The 10,700-nt window shown below is 36.2% G+C and overlaps 1 protein-coding gene across 3 annotated transcripts in view; it reads right to left on the bottom strand.

Annotated features, from left to right (window-relative positions):
- Window positions 1-3,026: 3,026 nt before the first annotated feature.
- LOC106471127 (ceramide phosphoethanolamine synthase-like) overlaps window positions 3,027-10,700 on the bottom strand; it is a 44,682-nt gene continuing 37,008 nt past the window's right edge. For 2 of the 3 annotated variants that reach the window (XM_022399751.1, XM_022399753.1), the window contains 2 exons: window positions 6,467-6,547; window positions 3,027-4,104 (listed from right to left, as the gene is read on the bottom strand). In XM_022399751.1, the coding sequence (XP_022255459.1) occupies window positions 4,075-4,104; window positions 6,467-6,547 (111 nt within the window). In that variant the 3' untranslated portion in view covers window positions 3,027-4,074. The remainder of the gene's footprint in view (window positions 4,105-6,466; window positions 6,548-10,700) is intronic. The other variant, XM_022399752.1, reaches the window with a different exon arrangement.

The following is a 10,700-nucleotide window of genomic DNA, read 5'->3' as shown; positions in this document are numbered from 1 at the left end:
CTTCATATTTTAATAGCATTAAGAAGTTTAGTTGTATATAAGAATGAAGAGATGGATCTGGTATAGGTTAATGTAGTTAGATAACCTACGTAACAAAAACACAACACAAATATTTGGATATCAACAACTTTCTTTAATTGCACTTGCTACTAGTTATGGATGGTTGGATCTAAGAAGTTCTAATCCACTAGCATAAAATACTCACGCTCTGCCGCGAGAGTTCAAAAGTCCCTTTATGGTTTACAGGACAACAAACATTAGGACAATCTTGGCGCCGCTAACGCGTGACTGTGGGTATTAAAATCTACAACAAATATTAGGACAATCTTGGCGCCGCTAACGCGTGCGTGACTGTTGGTATTAACAACAACAACAAACATTAGGAAACCTTGAAACGGTAACGCGTGATTGTGGGTATTAAAATCTACAACAAATACTAGGACAATCTTGGCGCCGCTAACGCGTGACTGTGGTTACTAACAACAACAAACATTAGGACAATCTTGGTGCCTGTGACTGTGTGTATTTACAACAACAACGAATATTAGGACAATCCTGGCGCCTGTGACTATGGGCATTAACAACAACAACAACAAACATTAGGACAATCTTGGTGCCTGTGACTGTGGGTATTAACAACAACAACGAACATTAGGACAATCTTGGTGCCTGTGACTATGGGTATTAACAACAACAACGAATATTAGAACAATCTTGGTGCCTGTGACTATGGGTATTAACAGCAACAACAAACATTAGGACAATCTTGGTGCCTGTGACTATGGGTATTAACAATAACGACGAACATTAAGACAATCTTGGTGCCTGTGACTATGGGTATTAACAACAACAACGAATATTAGGACAATCTTGGTGCCTGTGACTATGGGCATTAACAACAACAACAAACATTAGGACAATATTGGTGCCTGTGACTATGGGTATTACACATTTTCAAAAATGGTGTCCCGAGGGGGGGGGCAACAACCCTCCACACCTATTCCCAGGGGTTACATCATATAAAAAAGGTCATTTTCCAGGTCATCGCGACTCCACTTAACAAATTTGGTCATTCTAGCTCCAGAACTGTGGGAGGAGTTCACGGACAAATAAATTGACACACACACATATATATAAATTAACATAGGATACTAGTTTGTTTTATATAAAATTTATACAGGCGAAAGAAGCATTTTGAAGTTAGAAGGGCACTTTTCGTGTTGTTACTGATTTGTTGAGGAAAAATCTTAATTTAAATCGAACTAGTAAAAATGATGACAACTACAACCCGCCTTACATCTTTAGGCTCTATATGCTGTTTTAACGACATTATTATATTTTCAGTTGGTAAAAATGATGGCAACTACAACCCGCCATACATCTTTAGGCTCTAATATGCTGTTTTAACGACATTATTATATTTTCAGTTAGTAAAAATGATGGCAACTACAACCCGCCATACATCTTTAGGCTCTATATGCTGTTTTAACGACATTATTATATTTTCAGTTGGTAAAAATGATGTCAACTACAACCCGTCTTACATCTTTAGGCTCTATATGCTGTTTTAACGATCTTATTATATTTTCAGTTTTCGAAGAGGGTCACTTTACTACTCTGCAAAACATTGAGGGACCACATGTCACCAGCCACCCACCTCCCACTCCGCCGCCTAAGAACATTTGTTGACCAGAACTTCACACAAGAGCCAACTGAACATAGCCGTCTCTAACTGTGAACTGATGGACTAGAAGGTCCCGTCGCCATCTGTTGGACAAATAATGTCTGATCGAACGTGCATAATAATAACGATAGAATACACGACCTTTCCTTTTAATATTCTTAAAAATATCTTATACTAAATATTTTCATATCCTCATTATTTATGTTCATTATTTAACAATTACAGAAAACCACTGCCAACTGTTTAGTGTTCAACTTCCGCACACACTCATCACTAAAATTTCGAGTTGGATACCTGCGGTATGCACAGCACAGATAGCCCTTTGGGAAGTTTTGTGCTTATAACAACAGACAAACAAAAATATACAAATTCACACAAACAAACAAAATTTTTTTTTGAATCTGCGATTTCGCCACAAAACGAATTCAACCATTTCTGTACAGCTTGTCACAACACAAAATAATTCCAAGGCACGTTAAATAAAACTTTTACAGCTTCAAAAAGCGAACTTAACATCGTCTCTTATGTAATCAAACAGACAAAATAATGGATGGTGGGAGATTTTTTTTTCTGTCTATTAGGAAAAAAAAATCACTTGGGATTTTTTCTAAATCCCTCAAATTAGCACATACACAATATAACCTTATGTTACCATGAACATCTGACGAGGGAATTGGGAAGAGGAAGTTAAGAGTAATATTCGCTGTCACAGAATCACCGCCGAGAAGTCTCACATATGTAGCACCCATTCTATCAAGAAGCTGTTTAAAGACGCTACTGGCGGGATAGCTAATGTAATGAATGTATCTTCAATGATAAATGTTACTTATCAAACTTCGACACCCAGACTTCTGAACACCTGATGATGTTATAGTACAAGTACGACTGCGCTAGAGCTGCCTTGCAAATTACGTGAGTCTTTTCATTTAGAAGTTTCGCGCAAAGCTACACGAGGTCTATCTGCAAAGATCCGTAGTTAATTTTTAACTGATTGACTAGAAGGAAAGCAGTTAATCAACACCACCCGCCACCAACTCAATGTGGGTTGTGCAATTTCACGGCAGTAGGACGGGATCAATTGAGAGTTGTGTTCAAGAAACGTTAGAGGATGACGAACAGACAGACAGCTGTAACAAAATAAATCATATACAAACATATCCTAGTGTTAAAATCGGTCAGGTTTTACTAATGTTGTAACCAAACGTGACTTTTTTTTTTTTACACACACACATATTTATCAACTATGATCATTAAAAATATATATTATTTGATACCAAAAACTTCCTTGAATAATTGGAAGAAAACAAAATTTTAAGACTGGCCTGGTGGCTAGGGCGCTGAACTCGCAATTTGCGGGTTTGAATCTCCGTCACCAAACACCTTCACCCTTTAGAGTTGCTGTCAGGATCAAGGCACTCGAGTATAAAAATTTGTGGCTGATACAAAATACCCTAAAATTGGATGGTCGAATAGAAAAGATGACAAAATGTTAAGACTTGTTTTACACATTTCTTACCAGGCCACTGAAGAGCGCTATTGTTTCCAGTTTTATTCAAAATATTCGGATTTATTACTACTGAAAATAACACCAGTCCCAATTCATATAGGCACGTAAATAAATAAATATAATCACAGACCTAAACAACAGCAAAAAAATCTTATATTTTACCCTTCTTTGTAATAAATTTCAGTTGGCTTTTTGATTCTTTTAACATCAGAAAACTTTACTTTAGACACCAAAACCTATTATGATAACTACATTGATATAGATCGAGTTATATAATAATAATATTTTGATTTGATAGCATATCGAAAAAGAAACGTTCGTATTGTTAAATGCACGTTCATATTACAGTTGACAGTGGTTTTTGGTGTCATCTTCAGCCTCCTCCTTCTTCTTTTCCAACGTTTCCAGTTGGACCAATGGACGCCTCACAGTAAAGTCCAAACTGTTGCCCACTTATCATAGAAAACTAACAAAAGCAGAGGCTAGCAATAGGCTTAATAATATGAATTTATTAATAAAAAATGTAATTAAAATCACACTACGTGCATATCTTTATATCCACATTCTCCTTACTTATCTAAACTTAATGCTATATTTACACACCTCTTGTCTGAAATCCCTAATGGGCCAGTTAAGAATAATGTGGACCAGCATAAATGCAATTTTGTATGAGTTATATCACTTATATTAGGCCTATTACTTCGCTGGCTTTTGGAATTTAAAACCGTAATATTAGAGGTTAAAAATATTCACAGAAAAACAGGTGTCACTCTTAAGAATTCATTCTCTTTGTACTGTAACTTATCTCTTATCAACGAGACTGGCAAAAGTAGACGAAAACACAAACGTTGAAAGTTCGCGAGGGGGATTCGGCACGTGATAATCAGCTGGTCTGCATTAGAGAGCTCATCATCTGCAAGGAAAAATGGAGGAAAATACCTTATTTATAAGCATAGTAACGTCTCTTTTAGTTAACAATAGTTATAGTTGTCTAGTAATGATGCACCCACTTTCAACGTACATCTATTTACCAATCTACTATGTTAATAATCATTTAATATTATTCTTGATACGATAAACGTGAACGAAATCCTCGTGCTTATTAACATATCGAATATTTTCAGAAAACGTAACACGTTGCTCGGGTCCATTAAGTTTAAGCAGAAAGGTACACAACGTGCTACCTTTGCTATGCTCACCACGGTATCGAACCCCAGACGTTGTAAGTCTGTACTGTAGGCGAACTGAACTTCGCACACGCTACTAGAGGGGGCGTGGCATATTTCAACAACATAACAGGTTTCTAACCTATGATACACTGATATATACATATATATATATATATACATAATAATTACGCAGTAACAAAATGAGAACATAACGCCATCTTGTGGAAGTTAACTCAGTCTGCCCATACTTGCTTAACTTTTCTTATATTCATAGAGCTTTAATTAATTTTCTTCTCACGATAACTTACACTGGCCAGTAGTTTAACATTAGAGACGACTATACCTCTGACCCGTCTGTTTAGCCTCACTTGCTCATGTGTTCAGGTGGAAAACTTCAATACGAATTCCATTTCCACAGTTAAAACTGTTGTCTCTTAGGCTTAATGTCCAGTCACAATGACTGACATGCGGAGTTTGGTGACCAAAAAAAAAGCAGCCATGACCTTCCTCTCTCTAGTAATTTGGGGAATTTCTAACCTAGTGGCTGGTTTGTACGAAAAAAACAAGAAATATTTTCCAGAACTTAGAAAGGTTATTAACAATCTGTAATAAACAAGTAACATACGTTTGTTATTATCGGATGTTGGAGAACATAATTTAAACATTAGACGTATTTCTTTCTTCGAAGCATTCTTCGTCCCCAAGATACTGAAACTAAAATATATAAAATTATTACTAAATCCATTTAATATATGTGCACGGGTGGTTTTTCTCATGGAACAGCCTTATTTGTGATGTCTATTATTCTACTCACGTGACAGTTATTGATTTAGTTCTAATATTTAATATATCGCGTGAGACTAATGACCCGATCCACTAAATAAAAATATCAAATCTCTCAACGTTGGTCGTTTTAGTTCGAATAGTAATAATGATCAACAAAAATATTACGAGAAGCTTGTATAAAGTATAATACACCAACCTCCACGTGATTATTGGTGAATGTTTGACTGTATTTTACGTGTAAAATAATATAGCGATTGTGTAAAAACAATCAATGCTTTTGAGAGATGACTTTTTCTTACGGCCAGTTATTATCGTTCACATATAGTTGAAGTTTACGTGATAATAACTGCGGACAAGTGTTCTTTAAAAAATATATATATAAAATAGTGCAAACAGTTTATAGAGGCGTCGGAACAAGGTGTGTTGGGAAGTGTTGTATTACATATTTGATTTATATAGCAACTGTAACCTATATTATTATATTAATATTCTGGTGGGACATGCCCCTAACCCCCCCTAGATTGAGCTACTTTCAGCAACTCCTTATACTATCAATCTCTCATTGTAAAATCTGCATGTCTAGTCAAGCCCACCCATTTCGTAACTCCTTCCTAGACCTGCCCCCCAGTGGCACAGCGGTATGTCTGCGGACTTACAACGCTAGAAACCGGGTTTCGATACCCGTGGTGGGCAGAGCCCAGATAGCCCTTGTGTAGCTTTGTGCAAAATTAAAAACAAACAAACAAACAAACCTTCCTAGACCACTGGTTTATTATGGAATCTTAGGTATCAGTTTCTTTCCAAAAATAACTATCTCACGAAAAAAAAAAATCTTTAAAAATATTAACATGTTAAACAGCTAAATACATTTTAAAATATTAAATAATAAAAATATTCCTACAAGTACGAAATATCAAAAGAGAGTTACAAATGCTAAAACTATGTAAATTTAAAATTAAATATTTAAATTAATAGAACTAAACAAACAAAACAACAGATGTTTTCACATCAATATTACAATCTGTTTTAAATTAGTTGAGTAGTAAAAACTAAGACAGTTGATGTACAATAACACTATAAAAGCGAATGACCTATCAAAGTTAGCGTTAAAAAAAAAGGAAAACCAAACCACGTCATTTAAATACAATAATTTATATATGGGGAATATTTTTTGTCTCAAAATACGTAACCGTGGGTTTAACGAGTTGTTGGGTGAAGGTGGCCGTTTCGGTCGAAACGTTAATCATTTACGTAATACATTTTGAATCATGTATCATTTACAGAGATGTCCAGTAAAAGATACGTATAAATCATACTTACAATATGAAGGTTGAGCTCACTGAAGAAAGCCAAAACCAGAAGCACCGCGAAACCTGAATATTGTACGAATCTAAAGAACTCCTGCAAAAAACAACAACAACAACAACAAACAATAAGTTATTGTCAGAGTTATTAACATTCGTATAAAACATTCAATTAGCTTTCTCTTTCTCGGTGGCTCAGCGGCTAGTCTGATAACTTATTACGCAAAAAATCGGGGTTCGATACCAGCAGTGGGCACAGATAGCATAACAAATCAAAACATATACAATGTCATCGTAATTAAGAATTCAGTTTGAAAGTCGCTTTTAGTTAAATTTAGTAAACATAAAACATACGTTTTTATAGTGGTTGCAATCCATAATGCGTGTTTTTTTTAATTCTGTTTTTTTTAACCTGTTAAGAACAACCATGAATTATATGTGTAACGTAATTTAATATTGACAACATATCGGGTTTCAGTTTTCTTGATCTAAATTTGTTTCATCGTGTTAAGTTCGTGTTGGATGTTTGCTCAAATGGACTAGACTAGAGACAAGTCAGCCATTCAACGACAATAGTCTTGTCCGACTGATTACTGAAATCTGACTGTGATGCTTATAACGCATCCACGCTGGTAATGTGACGTGAGCGATGGGCCCTCAGATCCATGGTTAGTTTTAGTTTTAAGACCTTTAGCTTGATCACAAGCTAGGCTGTACTATTTATTCTGTTGAATATATTACAGCCACAAACCTTCCTCTTAGTATTTATATTTGGTGTATTTTTCACCTTATGCGACACGTACCCTAAATAAATGGCTGAGTCAAAAACCAAGATTCAAGCATAGCCATCTCTAATTTAGAACGACTGACCAATCAGTTCAACCAGTCAGTAGCACCCTCTAACTATGAGGCTACTGTTAAACGAATAACGAAGTTGATTGTCACAGTTATAACATCCTGGTAGATGAGAGTGAGGAGCTTAAACCTGGGAAATTTTGATCCGCAGCCCAGCACGCTGATCTTTAGACCCTATTCATAATTAGCACTTGTTTGTTATTAAACACAAAGCCACACAATGGGCTGTCTGTGCTGTGTCCACCTCTGGTATCGAACCTGGTTTTTTAGCGTTAATAAGCCTTCCTATATATCGCTGAACTACTGGACAGTTAATATTTAGTGTTTTAAACCTAAAACAAAAATGATGATGCAGACGTTTCGGATTTATATACACGCGCAAAACCACCAGAAATCACATTTTCAAGATGTGTGAAAATATCAAGTGATATATATATATATCTACAGGGGTCGCTTGTCATTAGATCATGATAGAATTCCCTTTTATCAACTGTGATAGTGACGTCAGTGGATGAACGTCACATTGTACAGGAGATGGAACGAAAAATAAAGAAGCTTTACTTTTATCAGGGGGTGTTTACATAATGTTCACGTCACAGTAAATGTTTTCACATCACATACACATATATATAACTAAAATCAAGAGTAACAAATATTTTTAGTTCTTGCTTTTGAAGTTCGCATGTCATGCTGTGTTGTAGCCTACAAAGTGCACAATTCTTCTCATGATTCATAACATGCACACGTTTTACTGATGTCACGACAGTAGAAATTGCAACGTTAAGTGTTCCTTGTGTGACGTCCTTTTAGTGTCTACTGACTGAGTGACAGACAACACAGTAGTGTATAGTGGTAAGAGTGGTTAAAACAGGTGACCCCTCTATGCGGTTTTCGGAGATATAATCTACTGCCTTGACCTTCTCAAAACTTGTTAATGGATCCAAATTTGAAGTCCGAAACGCAATATTAAGACTTACAAAAATAATCAGTAGGAGTCAATGAAATGTTGTCATATTTCTTATATGTCGAATAACCAGTCTAGAGTTTAAAAAAAAGCGCAAAACGTTCAAAAAAAGAAAGCTTCATATACTTGTGTATATTCTCTTGAGCTTATAGCATGATTAAGTTGGTGGAAAGTTTTTTTTTTTCGTTTTAACCGAGATCGGTGCAGAAAACACATACTGGCTGTGCTACGTTCGTCTCAATTGAAAGATAAATACTATAATAACTTCAAGCACTGATTGATGATACGATCGACATTCACTCATAATAATATCAGCTGCTGGTTTCGCACAAATAACCATTGTAATTATGTCACACAGTCTTACTGCCAGTTACGCTTGTACACCAGTAGAACATATACCAAGACTCACGTGGCAAACATCCCTGTTGGTTTCAGTTTTGTTTTTTAAAACTAAAACACAGCTGTTAGTGTTAACCGTGATGTAACAATGCGAAACGATGAAAGAACTTCCTGTTTCCCCTCCAATGGCTCAGGGGTAAATCTAAGGGCTCACACAGCTAAAAACTGGGTTTAGATACCACTGATGGGCACAGCACAGATAGCCCATCGTGTAATCTCGTGATTAACAACAAACATTTTTTTTGAATACAAGAACAGCAGGTTAAAAGTTTATATGGTTCTTGTAAGTCGGGATTTGTTTCGATTTTCCATATAAAGAACACGTATATCTCGTGGGAATGGTTGTTCCAGCTTCCACGAAATCTCTACCAAGAAAGGCAAAGTTTAAGATGTTACCTTTCGAGACGAAATGTTAAAGTCTATACGAACATCACCCCAAGTAGAAGAATGTAGAGATAGTGACGAGAAGAAAGTAAATACGTTGTTTTAGAATAAAGTGACGAAAAGTACTTATGAAAACAGCTATCTTGTCTCTAGGTTAATTAGTACTTTCTCCTCGCATGTGAATAATCCTAACGAACACCCCTCATTATCATAAAAAAGTCGATTTCTTTCCGTCACGATTCACAGCAGTTGCTAGGGGTGATAACCAAAACAAGACCATAACACAGTCAATACCCGGTGTGGAATAGAAAACCATCAATTATAGTCCCCCCTTCAGGGTAAGTAATTAACTCCACAGACTTAAGTCATAAGAACTGTACGAGTAATCATGGGATCGGATAGTAACAATCTGTCAGAAAAGATATTAGCTTTATACTCACTGACAAAATATCGGTCTGAGGCACATGGTGTACAGTCGTTGATAAATTATTGTTATTTTATTTAGAAGCGCTGCTGCTTGGATACTGCCAAGTTGACCTCAGACCCTTGTGAACCGTATAATTAATCCTTACGCTTCCGGAAAAGAACAACTACAAAAATATTTGAATTATAATTTCAATATAGTGGGAATTAACACTCCTGTGCATGCGTGAAACACAGCAAACGTTTCTGTTTGTTTTTACAAGTTATGAGAACTACAAGATAGTACTTTCTTTATGTGAAATAAAAATTATGTAAGTAGTTCATCCCTAGTCACATGCGTGTGACTGATAACATGTGTTATGTGGAATGGGTTTTTTGCCGATAATATTACTTGGCCAAAGTCTACAGGACTTAATCTACAATCAATGACGTGCTGCTGTCTGTTACAACCCATATTTTGTCTATGATGAAGTGAATCAATCTTAGACAAAGAACAGAGGATTTAATTTACAATCAGGATGACTTTTACAATCGATAAGTAATAATGGAACAAATAAAAAAGACAGATAAACCACAAGTAAAAGACGTTACTTGTAACTATGATCTATTTAGGTGAACTGAACCAACTTAAAAGTTATATTAAATAAGTCCACTAAACAGGAAATTCGACAAGATAAGGTATCACAGGAACAGTGCTGAATGTAATACAGTGTGTGTGTGTGAGAGAGAGAGAGAGAGTGAGTGTACGTGTGTATTCTTGTTATCAGTCGTCGCTTCTACACCGAGTCAGGATCAGGTCATTGTGATAACAAGAATACACAACTCGGTGTAGAAGCGACGACGATCGAGTCAGGATCAGGTCAATGTGTGTATTCTTGTTATCAGTCGTCGCTTCTACACCGAGTCAGGATCAGGTCAATGTGTGTATTCTTGTTATCACTCGTCGCTTCTACACCGAGTCAGGATCAGGTCAATGTGTGTATTCTTGTTATCAGTCGTCGCTTCTAGATCGAGTCAGGATCAGGTCATTGTGTGTGTATTCTTGTTATCAGTCGTCGCTTCTACACCGAGTCAGGATCAGGTCAATGTGTGTATTCTTGTTATCACTCGTCGCTTCTAGATCGAGTCAGGATCAGGTCAATGTGTGTATTCTTGTTATCAGTCGTCGCTTCTACACCGAGTCAGGATCAGGTCAATGTGTGTATTCTTGTTATCAGTCGTCGCT

Source organism: Limulus polyphemus, unplaced genomic scaffold (genome assembly GCF_000517525.1).
Source record: "Limulus polyphemus unplaced genomic scaffold, Limulus_polyphemus-2.1.2 Scaffold4423, whole genome shotgun sequence".
NCBI lineage: Eukaryota > Metazoa > Arthropoda > Merostomata > Xiphosura > Limulidae > Limulus > Limulus polyphemus.
The sequence above is the reverse complement of the archived record's forward strand: the minus strand, read 5'-3'. Positions and strand labels throughout refer to the sequence as shown.